The sequence below is a fragment of the Medicago truncatula genome, chromosome 2 (genome assembly GCF_003473485.1).
Source record: "Medicago truncatula cultivar Jemalong A17 chromosome 2, MtrunA17r5.0-ANR, whole genome shotgun sequence".
Classification (NCBI taxonomy): domain Eukaryota; kingdom Viridiplantae; phylum Streptophyta; class Magnoliopsida; order Fabales; family Fabaceae; genus Medicago; species Medicago truncatula.
This window is the reverse complement of record NC_053043.1, coordinates 48,000,514-48,016,101: the sequence shown is the minus strand read 5'-3', so window position 1 is coordinate 48,016,101 and position 15,588 is coordinate 48,000,514. Positions and strand designations below refer to the sequence as shown.

The window sequence follows — 15,588 nt, the reverse complement described above, 5'->3', positions numbered from 1 at the left end:
AACCTTCGTCATCATGATGTTCAATGCTCACCCAACTGTGCTCTTTGTAATATTGGCGAGGACAACGCAACCAACCTGTTATTTCTTTGCACTTTGAGTGTGGAGGTTTGGAGGCTAACTCAGCTATGTCCGGATCTCTTCAACCTCGCAGACCTCAGAGTTGTACCCGTAAATTGTCTTTAATTGCTTAAACTGCATGGATTAAACACAATGCAGTTTGTTTGCTGTGAATTTATGTGGCTGATGGAAAGGTCGTAATACAAACGCCTGCAACAAATTACAACCGCAACAGCAGCTTTCTACCAAAATTGGAGTAATGCTCAGGGAGAAAAGAACAGGTCACAGCTGAATAATATCAGTTCGGTGGTACACATATGAGAGCCTCCGCCAGAGGGTTGGCTAAAATGTAATATAGATGTGGTTTTTTCCCCGGATAATGGCCGCACTTCTTTGGGAAGCTGCATTAGAGACTCTGGTGAATGTTTCCGAGCATACTGCACTACCATCATATCTCCCTTGTTTTCTCTTTGATGTCTAACATCGCTACAATTGGACTGAATTATTATTGAGAATGATTGCAAAATGGTTGTGCATGTGCTGAATCGTTCTATTATTAATGTTACAAAGTTAGGTTCTATAATTGGTGACTGTAGACAGATTATTTCTAGTAAGCCAAACTAGAGGTTAGATTTGTTCGAAGACAGGCAAATCATGTTGCTCATCATTTAGTGAGAGCAGTTGTATTCACAGCTAATCCCCTCAAATTTATTATTTTCCTTACCTTGTATTGGTCCTTTGATAATTAGTGTAAGGATTTGAGTTTCTTCCTTAAAAGAAAAAAGAAGAAAAAAAGAATATATTTTCAAAATATATTGGTTGATGTATAGTTTCATTCCCATCGTGCACACTCAGTTTTATTTTCATAATAAGAATATATTTTTTCTTTTGCTGAATGAAATGTGCCATGATTTAAATTCATCAAAATATATAGGTTGATATATTTTTACTTGCTCATATGATAGATGTGATGAAATGAATCATTTTCAGATTGAATGGTGTTTTCAGAATTATCGAATAATGAATCACATTCTTCCTAGAATTTTAAAGTAGATATAAATTAAGCTTAATAAGTGACATTTTTAAAATGAGGAAAAATATTGTCAAAAAAAAAAAAAAGAAGAAGAAAATATAGTTTTCAGAATTGACTACAATGAATATATTTTTTCTTTGGATAATCTGAGTTTTTGTAGTCAACACATCATCGACCATCGTTTTGAGATTCAACAGTCCATATTTTAAACTTGCTATTTTAGATTTTTATGCATGTCAAAACTACATGTGAATGTATGAATGAATATATCCTCACCTTAGAAGACAGTTATAGAGAGTCGTGTCAAAACTCAAAAGCAACCATAGCATGATGTAATTGAAAATATTAGTATAATTATACTAATATACATTGAACTATCAGTTTCATTGAAAAGATTAGTATAATAAATGAATTCAACAGTTGAAAATTAAGCGCAGCCAGACTTTTCTCAAGTCAAAGTAAGCCCTACTGAAACAAATTTTGATGGAACTTTCTTTCCATTTTCTCAGGAGTGCTACAGTACTGATAACTAATTTTGCAGCATTTACTATTCTATTCTATAAGTAAATTCAACTTTTTGCACCATCTCATATAAGCTTGCAATATAATAACGATTTTCACGTCTCCAAGAGCTTATAAATCTGAAATATTTTCGTTCATACACTTACCACAAGGTCATATCTTTTGTTCATATTCCATCAGCCAAGATAAAGGACACAAACTATCTTTCAGTCAGGTTTGGCTTCTATTTTGATGTCTCTTTTCAATAACCATGTTTGTGTTAAGTTACATATTACTTACTTTCTGCGCCTTGTTTTCTCCTTTAAACCCTTAAGTATGATATAATATGAAAAAGTAGCACACTGTGTTACTCATGTCCAGACTTAGGTCCAGTTTGAATAAACAACTGAGTTATAAGCTCAAGTGTTTATCTATAAGGTGTTTTTATAAGGGTTAATATATGTTTACCCCTTTATAATAGTAGCGATTTCCAGTTTACCCCTCTGTAAAATAAATTGTTTAAATTTCAACCTTGTAATTTGAAGATTTTTTTATTTTGGACCTTTATGGCATCAAATTACAAAATTTTAGGTACTTTCGACCTTGTAACATGAGAGAATTTCAGTTTACCCCCTGCCATATCATTGATATTTCAGTTTACCCCCTTCCATATCGTCGATTTTGTACAGTCAAAATTCATGAAGGTCGAAAACCAAATATCTTCAAATTACAGGGTTGGATTCTAAACAAATTTTTTTTAAAGGGGGATAAACTGAAAATCGCTAATATTACAGGGGGTAAACATGTATTAACCCTTTTTATAACTAAAGATAAAATACAGTCAAATTGTTCTCTTGTAAGCTATCACGGAGAACTTATGAACATGCAATAAGTTGTTTTCATAAGCTCTCTCGAAGAGTCTCATAAGTGTTTATGCAAATAAATAAGTTCAAATAAGTCAAATCAAACATGCTCTTAATTTTATTTCTCAATCCATTTTGTATTGGAATTAAAGGCAAGTAAACCACCAAACTAGTGTATGATTTTGTGAAACACTTTCGATCAGGTCCCTAAAATTATGAATATTTCAAAAATGTTAAACAGTCAAGTTGGTCACTATATTTAATAATTTAGTGTGAATTTAATCCCTAACATACTCCCATATGGGCTAATATGTGTAAAATTTGATAAAGCTTGAGACCTTTTTTAAATATTCATAATCTCATAAATCTATTTGAGAGCGTCCTACAAAATTAAGGACGAATTTAATGGTTTAGTAGGTAGAGTGATGATCTTGGGAGTCTACTTGATTTTGATCAAAGTGGTTTAGTAGGTTTAACAAGGACCGAACTTGAAATTTGAAAAGTGTTACACATGATGATGTCCGCTCTGGTTTTTGTATGGACACTACTTGCATAAATGATGAAACAACCTTTTCACTATAATAATAACCAAGTATATTTATGTGCATAGGAAGGTGGGTCATGTGGTCATACATAGTGACAGATATGTTACTAAGGAAACAGAAAGTTTCTATTTAACTTTTGTAGGTTAGGTGGCTGATTTATTTTAAAAGTAGCAAATTTCAAAAGATGATTGATTCAAAGTATAAAAGTTGAACTCAATGCAATATGATTGGTATCAAACTAACAGTACATAGAATATTCAGTCACATCGTTGAATTTTAAGGACCTGATGAATGTGTTGCTATTTGAGAACTTTGTGTATGTCTTATTCCTATATGGTCTATGGTGAACGGATATTCAAAAATCATTTCAAATTTCGACGATCAGCGACGTTGCCATCTATAAATAGAAGTGTAAGGCTTTCCACATCTTTACGGTTGAGACGGTGACTTGATTGATGTTAATTCATCAAAAACAACATAAAACATATATGCGTTCAGTTTTAAAACACTAATATTTAGTTTTATTTTTTTTGCCGATCGACACCAATCATGTCACCGTCTCAGTCGTGAGGACACATGATACCAAGCGCTACTACTTAGAGAGAGCAACACTAATCATTGTTTTATTTTCAAACATCGTACACGGTATATCATATGTGACACTTCTTCACCTTATAATCCACCTAGAAACTAACACAAGCTGTCAATTAGCTGCTTAAATGTTATTTTGTAATTCAATGTTTACTCTTGATTTCTCAAACAGCATAAGTCTCCATTATTTCCTTAAAGTACATAACATAATTAGCCTAACATAATTTGTTTTGGTGCAATTTGCAGTAAGTTAACAATATTAACAACAAAATTAAGCACTCAAAGCATTGATGATGACTGATAAGAGGCACCAATACCCAACAGTAGCACAAAAGTTTGGTCTAAGATCAAATCTTTCTCCACATGTTGCAAATTCCTATAGAGGTTCAGAAAAACCTGTTCTGTTTCAGCAACAGTTTTCATCCTCAAATGCAGTGTTTGTTCCATCACCATCAGAGAAAAGCTTTGCAAGCTTTGCCACTGATTTTCTCATGGGTGGAGTTTCCGCAGCAGTGTCAAAATCTGCAGCCGCTCCTATTGAGCGCGTGAAGCTTCTGATTCAAAATCAAGATGAGATGATTAAGGCTGGTAGGCTTTCTGAACCTTACAAGGGTATTGGAGATTGTTTTGGAAGAACAGTCAAAGATGAAGGATTTGCTTCACTTTGGAGGGGAAACACTGTCAATGTTATCCGTTACTTTCCAACACAGGTTTCCTTTCAAATTTTCAACTGCATTAATTATTTCTTTAGGCCAATGTCTAAATTAAATTTTTGCTTTGTTGTGTGTTAATTAGGCCAATGTCTAACATGATTAATCTATTACAGGCATTCAACTTTGCATTCAAAGACTACTTTAAGAAGCTATTTAACTTCAAGCAAGAGAGGGATGGATATTGGAAAGTCTTTGCAGGAAATATTGCATCTGGTGCTGCAGCTGGAGCTTCATCTTCCATCTTCGTTTACTCGTTGGATTATGCTCGAACTCGCCTTGCAAGCGACGCCAAGTCCACGAAGAAAGGTGGAGAGAGGCAATTCAATGGCTTGATTGATGTCTACAAGAAGACATTACAATCAGATGGTATTGCTGGTCTTTATCGCGGCTTCAATGTTTCAGTTGTTGGAATCATTGTCTACCGTGGTTTGTATTTTGGACTGTATGATTCTCTTAAGCCAGTGCTCTTGGTAGGAACGTTTCAGGTAAGAAGGGGGCATTAATTACACTTCATTTTATGTTCATTATTATTACATATCATGCTTAAAGATTGTGTTACTATGGATTTAGATAACACATATTTACTCATAAGTGAGTAGGGGACGATGTTTTTAAAACCAAATCGAAAATCAAACTAGTGAAACCTCCGAATCATAGTTCAACTACAGTTAAACACTTGAATCAGATAACATATAAATCAATAGAAAAGAAAAAATATATATTAAAACGTAAAAAACCGGTTGAACCAACAACAATTCAACCAGTTCAATCCGGTTCAATCAGAATGCATTACAATTAGGATCAAACCAACCAGCGAAACTGTCCAAATTTTTGTTTGGTCAAACTTTTAAAACATTGGTAGGGGTAGACTAAACCATAGTATTTAAACTTTGTATTATACTATGTAACCTTAAAAATTGCATAGCCGAAAAACTCCTCGGGCCACTCTACCGTCGAAGATGTTGACACAATTGGGCGAACTTTGTTATCAATCGTTTTTATGTGCGTTTACTAATATGTTTTCTTTATAACCAAATTTTGCTGCTCTAAAATATTATTTTACAAAATTTCAGGATAGTTTCCTAGCTAGCTTTGCCCTAGGATGGGCTGTTACGGTTGGTGCTAGTGTTGCATCTTACCCTTTAGACACAGTTCGTAGAAGAATGATGATGACATCAGGTGAAGCTGTAAAGTACAAGAGTTCTTTGGATGCTTTCTCACAAATTGTGAAAACTGAAGGTCCAAAATCTCTCTTCAAAGGTGCTGGTGCAAACATTCTTCGAGCAGTAGCTGGTGCTGGTGTGCTTGCAAGTTATGATAAACTGCAGGTGCTTATGTTGGGAAAGAAATTTGGTTCTGGTGGAGCTTAATTATCAATCAACAAGAGACCTTATACCGCATAAGATAGTGATGATGATGGTGAAAAAAACAATAAGCAAATCAGTTTAGACTATTAAATTGATTATTTTTTTTCTATGGAGATAAAGGCTATTTTTTTCAATGTACTCTATAGTTTGCTGAATATTTTTTTGGATTTTATCAGTTTGAGAGTGTGTACTACCAAATAAAAAATAAAGAATGAAACTCGCATGATTGAATGGAATACATAAATTTCGATCAATAATAGAGAGCTTGTTTAAAAGAGTGTGTTAGATTATATGATATGCTAGCATTATTTTTCTATCCATTGTTACAAATTTACATAACTTAGTTCACAAAATTTGAGTACAAAATTGACCAACCCTCACAATTTAACTAAAACGACTATTAACAGAAATTTTCATATTCTTGTGTATGTGTTCAGTCAAATGAGTAAATTATTAAATTAATCCATGTACTTTCTCCCTTAGAATTAGTAAATTAGTAATGGTACATTTTTAGACAAAATGATCTCTATGATATGGCCTCTATGCATAGATATTAAAGATGCATTTAACATTTAACTCATACCGTTTAACTTAACATTTAACATTCAGGATATTTGCATATTCGTAAAATTTAGACTAAAATGACGTGATCGTATAATTTGAAGTAGCAATTTGATCATTTACTTTTACCCTTTTTCGAATTGGCCAAATCATTTAGCTAGGAACTAGGAAAAGACAGATTAGAGAGACAACCTTGACATTTGACTTTGTGATGTTTTATACTATAATTTAGATTTTCTCCATCATAATCACTGATTCTCTATAAATAAATGAAAATAACCATAGTTGGCTTTAATGTGTTTTTTTCACAAAATTTGATAGAATCTAACAAATGATTATATTATATCCAGCCATGCTATTACCAACCCTCTTCCTTGACTTTGTTAATTTCTATTTTATATTGTGAAACTAAAAGAATATGAACTCACTTAGTGGAGAACCAGTACTTTCAAGTCTTCAACTTGAAAATGCTTTAAAGAAAAAGAGTAATGGAGCAGCATACATATAATTTAAAATGTTAAACAAGAATGTTGATGCTTTCACAAAGAGATATTGTAGGTCATAATTGTGAAGAGGGTAACACTATATAAAGGAGATGCTGCATACTTTAATTTCCAAAGCAAGCATATTTCAAAGACAAGAGTAGCTGCACACATTGATAAAAGATGGGAACTCCACTCATCTATGCAATTGCATTTTGCCTAATTGCAATTAGTATTAGTATCAATGTTGCTGCTTATAAACCATATTATGCATCCCAGCCAAACAACTACTCTCCACCATCTACAAAGCATGTAGAATATCCACGGTCACAAAAAACCCCATATTATTACGCGAAACACCCACACCTCAATCACAAATTAACTCCATTGTATAAACACAAATCTCCACTCTCTACGAAGCATGCAGAATATCCACAATCAAAGTACACCCCAAAACATGCAAAACATTCACATCCCTATCCCAAATTAACTCCATTATATGCATATAAATCTCCACCACCTCCAAAATATGCAAAACACCCACAATCACAATACACCCTATATCATGCAAAACACTCGCACCTCTACCCTAAATTAACTCCATTATATAAACACAAATCTCCATTACCTACAAAGCATGTAGAATATCCACAATCAAAGTACACCCCTGAACATGCAAAACATTCACATCCCTATCCAAAATTAACTCCAATATATACATACAAATCCCCACCACCTCCAAAGTATGCAAAATATCCACAATCAAAATACACCTCACATCATGCAAAACACTCACACCTCTACCCCAAATTAACTCAATTATATACATACAAATCCCCACCACCTCCAAAGTATGCAAAATATCCACAATCACAATATACCCCACATCATGCAAAACACTCACACCTCTACCCCAAATTAACTCCATTATATACATATAAATCTCCACCTCCTCCAAAACATGCAAAATATCCACAATCACAATACACCCCACATCATGCAAAACACGCACACCTCTACCCCAAATTAGCTCCATTATATACATACAAATCTCCACCACCACCATCTCCTTCACCACCTCCACCTTATATTTATAAGTCACCACCACCTCCCTCTCCTTCACCTCCTCCGCCATATGTCTACAAATCTCCTCCACCTCCCTCTCCATCACCACAACCTAAGTATGTCTATAAGTCTCCTCCTCCACCATCTGCATCACTACCCCTTTCTTACATCTACAAGTCCCCACCACCACCATCCCCATCACCACCTCCACCTTATATTTACAAGTCACCACCACCTCCTTCTCCTTCACTTCCTCCACCATATGTCTACAAATCTCCTCCACCTCCCTCTCCTTCACCACCACCTCCATATGTCTACAAGTCTCCTCCTCCACCATCTGCATCACTACCCCTTTCTTACATCTACAAGTCCCCACCACCACCATCCCCATCACCACCTCCGCCTTATGTGCACAAGTCACCACCACATCCTTCTCCCTCACCTCCTCCACCGTATGTCTACAAATCTCCTCCACCTCCCTCTCCTTCACCACCGCCTCCATATGTTTACAAATCTCCTCCACCACCATATGCATCGCTACCCCTTTCTTATGTCTACAACTCTCCACCTCCTCCCTCTCCTTCACCTCCACCACCATATGTCTACAAGTCCCCACCACCACCTTCCCCCTCACCACCTCCTCCATATGTTTACAAGTCCCCACCACCGCCTTCCCCGTCACCCCCTCCTCCATATGCGTACAAGTCTCCTCCCCCACCATCACCTTCACCGCCTCCTCCATATGTTTACAAGTCTCCACCTCCACCTTCTTCTTCACCTCCTCCACCATATATTCATAAATCACCTTCCCCTTCTCGTCATGTCCTCAAGCATCCGGCTTATCACCTTCCCTACCTCTATAACTCTCCACCACCTCCTCCAAGAGTCTATTGATGCGGCTAAACCAACTTAATTTGTTTCAATATTATGCATTACATTATCGCTATTTCATTTATATCAGGGTCTACATCAAAGAGCATTGCTATGAATGTAGCCCTATTGTATCATTTTGTTTCATTCTCAATTCAAAAGTTTGTTTTGTTCTAAACATTCTTCGTATTATATTGTATATTGGAACTGTTGTTAAGTCTATTCTGCTCATTCGAAAGACTTTTTTTAACTAATAGAATTATTTTTTTTCCCATAAAAATTTAATCTAATCCAAACAATTCAAGTGATTCCTTTCATGACTATAAAATAATATTTGCAGGCCTTAAGTTTAAATATAAAATATATAATGGTAATTTAATCAAGCAATGCTTAAGGTTCATAATCACACATGACAAATCCATTATGCGACAGTTAGTATAAAAATGCATTTTTTATGGCAGTGGTTACGGAAATGAAATATAGAAATCAAAAAGATAATATTACCAGATGAAAGTGTAAGTTCTATTGCTTCGGTGCAGTGCTGCAGTTGCCACATCATGTCAAGGTGTGGGAATTTGGACATTCTCTAGAATTGAGTCCATTATTGGTGCTCTCACGCCCCTATATAACTTATTTTCTATCAAGTGTATGTACATATGATGCTCTCTTGTAGATATCACGTGTGGATATAGCAAGGAACTTAACAAATGAATAAATATAGTATATGGGAAAACTAAATATGACTAATAAACTAATGGGCCCAATACAAATAATCACTAATAATAATTAAAATAAACTATTTCCAACACCCCCCCTCAAGCTGGTGAATGAATATCAATCATTCCCAATTTGGAAACAAACTTTTCAAAGTTATTGTTGTTCAGCCCCTTTGTTAGAAGATCTGCAAGGTTGCCTTGGGAAGAGACATATGGAGTGCAAATTAGACCACTGTCTAACTTTTCTTTGATAAAGTGTCTGTCAACTTCAATATGTTTGGTTCTGTCATGCTGCACTGGATTATGGGCTATGCTAATAGCAGATTTATTATCACAATAGAGCCTCATTGGTTCATCAATCTTTATACTCAAGTCTTTCAAGATGCTTCTCAGCCATAGTAATTCACATATCCCCTGTGCCATTGCCCTGAACTCTGCTTCAGCACTAGATCTGGATAACACACTTTGTTTTTTACTTTTCCAAGTCACAAGGTTCCCACTCAGGAAAGTGCAATATCCTGTAGTCGATCTCCTATCCACAATTGACCCTGCATAGTCCGCATCAATGCATGCTTCAAGTCCCACACTTCCATTCCTTTCGTAAAAAATTCCTCTACCTGGGGTTCCTTTCAAATATTGCACAATTCGAAGTGCGGCTTGTAAATGAATCTCCTTTGGTTGGTGCATGAATTGGCTGACTAAGTTTACAGCAAAAGCAACATCAGGTCTAGTATGTGAGAGGTATATAAGCTTGCCGACTAACCTTAGATACATTTCTTTATTAACTGCAACATCTTCTTCTGCATTCCCCAACTTCACATTTGGATCAATTGGTGTACTTGCAGGCTTGCATGTTGTCTTGCCAGTCTCTTGCAGAAGATCTGTAATGTATTTCTGTTGAGATATGAAAATTCCTTAGAATGAGCCACTTCAATTCCCAAAAAATACTTTAATTTTCCCAAGGTCTTGATCTCGAACTCTTTGGCTAAGTGTTGGCCTAACAGTTTTAGCTCCTCTTCATCATCACCTGTCACTATAATGTCATCCACATATACCAGCAACACTGTTACTCCCCCTGTTTCGGAGTGTTTGACAAATAAAGTATGGTGTCCTTGACTTTGTTTGAAGCCCAAACCTACCATAACTTTAGTGAATCTACCAAACCATGCACGTGGTGACTGCTTTAGCCCATATAAAGCTTTTTTTAACTTGCACACGGTGTTAGCAGTAGTATGTTCACCGTATCCAGGGGGCACATTCATGTAGATCTCCTCTTCAAGTTCTCCATGAAGGAAGGCATTTTTCACATCAAATTGGTGCAAGTTCCAGTTGTAGTTAGCTGCTAAAGATAATATCACCCTGACAGTATTCATTTTTGCAACAGGGGAAAATGTCTCTGAGTAATCTACTTCATAAGTCTGAGTGAATCCTTTGGCTACCAATCTTGCCTTGTATCTCTCAATAGAACCATCAACCTTGTATTTTACAGTGTATACCCATTTGCACCCTACAGGTTTCTTTCCATCTAGTAAAGGAACCAATTCCCAAGTATTGTTCTTATCAAGTGCCTCCATTTCCATGTCCATGGCTTGTTTCCATTTCCTGTCAGACAATGCCTCAGATAAAGAGGTGGGTATAATGGTAGTGTTTAGGTTGGTGAGGAAGGCTTTATAGGTAGGTGATAACTGTTCAAAGCATAGGTAATTAGATAGAGGATAGAGTGGCTTATTTGTACAAGTTCTAGGATCCTTTCTAAGGGCAACTGGAAGATGTAAGTCTTTAGAATCTATTGGTGGTACTTCTCTAGATTTTCGTTTCTTACACTCTATTGGGCTGGATTCTGGCTCCTCGGGTGTGGATGAGTTAGATTCTAGTTCATGTGCATGAGAAAATTCAGAAATTGAGTCACAAGAATTTGAAGGGTCAAGCAAACTTACCTCATGTAATGTCGGATCAGACTCTTGGATATGAGTAAATTCAGGAATGGTCTTTCTTCGTGTATAAATCCTTATATTTTTCCCATATCTTACATCGGCTTCAACATTAACTTGATTTTCAGAATCAACTTCCGTCTCAACATTGTCACTTCCAGTTTCAACCTCAACTTCTGGTCCTAGATTAAGGTCATGTAGTAAAAGAGACTCATCTTCCTTACATGAATACTCCCCCTGAAGATGAGTTTGAACAAAGTAAATTTCTTGTTCATGGAAGGTGACATCTCGAGAGACAAAGAATTTGTGAGATGGAGGATGATAACATTTGTAACCCTTTTGGGTGAAAGAATACCCTATAAAGACACATTTTAAAGCTCTAGGATCAAGTTTCCCTCTATCATCACTATGGATATGGACAAACGACGTACACCTAAATATTCTAGGGGGTGAGATTGAAGATAAATAATTATCACAAGAAAGGGGGGTTTGAATTGTGATGTAATAAAAATTACCTATTAAAAATTCTCAACAAAAACGTTAGTGATTTAAATGGAATTTTAAATAGATATAGTGAAGGTGTGTGACTAGTGCAAATATAAAATAGATAAGGAAGAAGGATCACACAAAAAGAGTTATCCTGGTTCACCCAACGTGGGTTAGTCCAGTCCCCACAATACTTGTGAGATTTTCCACTAGGTAATTGAGTTATGACTTAATCTCAATTCCTTCTTTCTTTTTAGATCTTTCTGATCTTTACAACACTTTCTTTCAACCTTCACTTGGTCAAGTCACTTGCCGTTACGAGCAAGAATTTTTACAACCTTTCTGCACACTTGCAGATTCTTTTACAATAGTATTTGAAAGTATTAAACTTCTTCAAAGATTTAATACACAAAAGAGCTGCTTGCTCAACACAAAGATATAGTTCTTGAGTGATTTGTAAACAAAGAAATTCTTAATGAATATTGTCTTTTTTCTTTTGCTCAAAAGTTGTTTTTCTCTCTTGCTGAAGTCTTCTATTTATAGGAGAAAAACTCTTGATAAATTCTTCCTTTCTTGCAGCGCAAGAATCATGGGAGCCTTTGAGATGAAACTGTTCCTTTTAAAGTTGAGATCGATCTCTAAATCTGCCGAAGCTTTCCTTTGTACTTTGTTGCTTGCTACGTGAGACATGAGCTTTGTACAGCTCATTTCCTTTTCATTTGTTGCTGTAACATAAGTCTTGAGCCCAAAGAAAAGGCTTTTCTTGTACTAGGTAGCTTTCTTGTCATGTTGTGAGGTGACCATAAAGTGAATATCCAAAGGTTCATAGTTTTGTATTTGTCTTACACTCTTGATGTGTTGTCGAAATTATAGTGGTCATTCTCATGCCAACCTTTTTGCACATGACATTAAATATGTTCTTTTTGTTCATATGTTCATTTGTAGTAAGCTTCAAATAATATTTCCTTGTCATGATATAGTTTATGCTTGAAATATTTATTACTTCCTTAAATGTAACATTCCATTGCCCTGTACGTGCTTGGCCTTATTTGAACTTAAATCCATATTTGAGACCAATGCTTGAGATCAATCTCTCCATCATAACTTGGTGCTTTCCTTGATAATTGTACAATGCTTTTATACCTTTAACTTAAAAGAGATACTCAAGAGCACAAGTTATATAACAATTAAAATCAGAATTAATAAAGTTTAATTTAATTAGTTTGTTATCTTTAAAACTAAAAATAGGGATTTAGATTTTATATTAACAGAGATTACTAGAGGTAGACAAATCGGGATAGAATGAGGATAAAACTTCCATATGAGTTTTGGAGTCAATAACACTAGAAGGTAACCGATTTATAAGATAAGACGCGGTTAAAACTGCCTCTCCCCGATATTTCTTGGGAATTTTATTTTGGAATAACATAGCACAAGTTTGATCCAACAAATGATCATTTTTCCTCTCAACAATCCCATTTTGTTGGGGTGTTTTAACACAGGAGGACTCATGAATTATGCATTCTTTTTGACATAATGAATTTAAACTGTGATTAAAATAATCTTTGGCATTATCGGATCTAATCCGTTTAATGCTCACATCAAACTGATTTTTAATCATGGAGAAAAATTGAAAAAACACATAACTAACTTCAGATTTGTGTTTAAGCAAATAAACCCAAGTAACCCGGGTGCAATCATCAATAAAAGTTACAAACCAACGAGCACCCGATATATTTGGAACATTAGAAGGACCCCACACATCTGTATGAACTAAATAAAACGGAAAAGTACTCATTTTATTACTGACTGAAAAAGGTACACGCTTGTGTTTAGCAAGTTCACACACCTCACACTGAAAACTCTCAACATCTAATGTTTTAAAAAATAAAGGAAATAGCTGCTTAATGACTCTAAACGACGGATGACCCAGGCGATAGTGGTACAAGAGAACCTTCTCCATGCTGGTCTTTATTGATTCTGAAGGAAAAAAAAAAAAAAAGAGTTGTTGCCAAGTAACTTTGGGCTTGAGTCTTGGTTATCCAAATAGTAAAGACCATTCCATTCTCTAGCAATTCCAACCGTCCTCCCCGACTCTTTGTCCTGAAAAACACAAGAGTTATTATCGAAAATAACATTACATGATAGGTCATTTATGAGTTTTTTTATGGAAATCAGGCTAGTGGACAATTTTGGGATATGAAGGACATTGTTTAGGGTCATGAATGGATTAAGTTGGACATTCCCTTGACCTGCTACAGTTATAAGGGTTCCATCGGCAATGGATATTTTTTGTTGCTAGGACAAGGTGAATAGGTAGAAAAGTGTGTAGGTAAAGGTGTCATGTGGTGAGTGGCTCCAGAATATGCCAGAGAGCTAGTACCTGTTGGTTTCTCCAACCTACTGAGGAAAGATCTCATTTGTTCTATCTCATCTTGGTTGAGTGGCTTGGCATTTTTTGGACTAGCTTCATTAGCGCCTGCAGCCATGTGTGCTTGTCCTCCCTTCTTAGGTAAGTCTCCCTTTTTATCTCATTCTCTACCAGATGGCTTTCCGTTTCCCCACTCTCTACTAGGTGGCTTTCCATTCAATCTCCAACATTTTTCACGAGTGTGGCGATATTTTTTGCAAAAAGTACAAAACAATTCTTCACCTTTCTTCTCCACATAGGTTCCTTCCCCTTTCTTCTGGTCAGCCGTCACGCTCGAACTCTTCTCAGCTAGCATTGCTGAGCTTTCCACAATGGGAGGGACTGCCAACATTAGTCCCCTTCTACTTTCTTCACTCCTCACTGTAGCCACTACCTCATTAATGCCAGGTACCGTCTTTTGACCAAGAATTTGCACTCTAACTTGGTCATATTCAGGGTTGAGTCCCACCAGAAAGTCATAGACTTTATCCTGCTTAATATACTCCTTGAGTGTTGGTGTATCTTCTGAACACTTGGCTTTTATAACTCTGTACTGATCCAGCTCCATCCATAAGGTTTTGAGGTGATTTGCATACTGCGTAACAGTTTTGTTTCCCTGTTTAGCACCCATTGTTTTCACCTTCACATCATATATTTGGCATCTTTGGCTTTAGAATAAGACTCTTCTAATGATTTCCAAATATTCTTTGCAGTACCGAGAAACATGCAATTGTCACTAATTTCTTCAGTCATTGAACTCCATAACCAAGACATGATGGCTGAGTCTTCCTCATCCCACTTCTTGAACGTAGGACTTTTCTCATCAGGAGGATCATCAGTTAAATGTCTTGCCTTTCCTTTACCTTTTAAAGTGGTTTTCACAAGTTGAGACCACTTCAAATAATTCTTCTCATGTAATCTGTAAGATGAGGGTATGGTTGGTAATTCTTGAGATTTGGAATCTGTTGTTTCAGTTTTGTTATTGATCACCACCTCTTCATCTGAGCCGGCCATTGATGACAGATAAATTCAGACCAAAACGGAAAGAGGATGTTCCGATTTACAACCTGCCAAAAAACGGCAGAAAATGGCGAACTGTAGGGTGGCGCGTGGAGTTCACATGCGGAAAGATTGACCGAAGCGTGGTGGCGCGTGAGACGTCAGATGGCGGCGAAAATTTGGGTTTTGGCCGGTTTTGGACCGGCGATTAGGATGGTGGTGGCGGTGTTGTTTCAAACACAAAGGAAATAGGGAAAACACGTTGCTATGTGGCTGCGTGAATAGTGACAGATTGAGTGTTTACGGCTGGGTGTGAATTGAGACACAGTGAAGGGAAAATTCTGCAATTAAGGCAGTAAAAGGCCACAATTAAGGTGGCTAGGGTTTTAGACCGCAAT

At 36.2% G+C, this 15,588-nt stretch overlaps 2 protein-coding genes across 2 annotated transcripts; both read left to right on the top strand.

Annotated features, from left to right (window-relative positions):
• Window positions 1-1,537: 1,537 nt before the first annotated feature.
• On the top strand, window positions 1,538-5,929 carry LOC11432918 (ADP,ATP carrier protein, mitochondrial). Its single transcript, XM_003597390.4, has 4 exons — window positions 1,538-1,826; window positions 3,837-4,300; window positions 4,417-4,788; window positions 5,377-5,929. The coding sequence occupies exons 2-4, from the start codon at window positions 3,881-3,883 to the stop codon at window positions 5,671-5,673; spliced, it is 1,089 nt and encodes a 362-aa protein (XP_003597438.1). The 5' UTR covers window positions 1,538-1,826; window positions 3,837-3,880; the 3' UTR covers window positions 5,674-5,929.
• A 935-nt stretch (window positions 5,930-6,864) lies between these two features.
• LOC11430644 (extensin-2) lies at window positions 6,865-8,879 on the top strand. Its single transcript, XM_003597389.4, has one exon. The coding sequence runs from the start codon at window positions 6,897-6,899 to the stop codon at window positions 8,670-8,672; it is 1,776 nt and encodes a 591-aa protein (XP_003597437.1). The 5' UTR covers window positions 6,865-6,896; the 3' UTR covers window positions 8,673-8,879.
• The last annotated feature ends 6,709 nt before the right edge of the window (window positions 8,880-15,588 follow it).

Coding starts and splice junctions, on each gene's coding strand:
- LOC11432918 (XM_003597390.4), top strand. CDS start 3,881: ATGATGACTGATAAGAGGCACCAATACCCAACAGTAGCACAAAAGTTT. Junction 4,301..4,416: donor TCCGTTACTTTCCAACACAG/GTTTCCTTTCAA, acceptor AATCTATTACAG/GCATTCAACTTTGCATTCAA. Junction 4,789..5,376: donor TCTTGGTAGGAACGTTTCAG/GTAAGAAGGGGG, acceptor ACAAAATTTCAG/GATAGTTTCCTAGCTAGCTT.
- LOC11430644 (XM_003597389.4), top strand. CDS start 6,897: ATGGGAACTCCACTCATCTATGCAATTGCATTTTGCCTAATTGCAATT.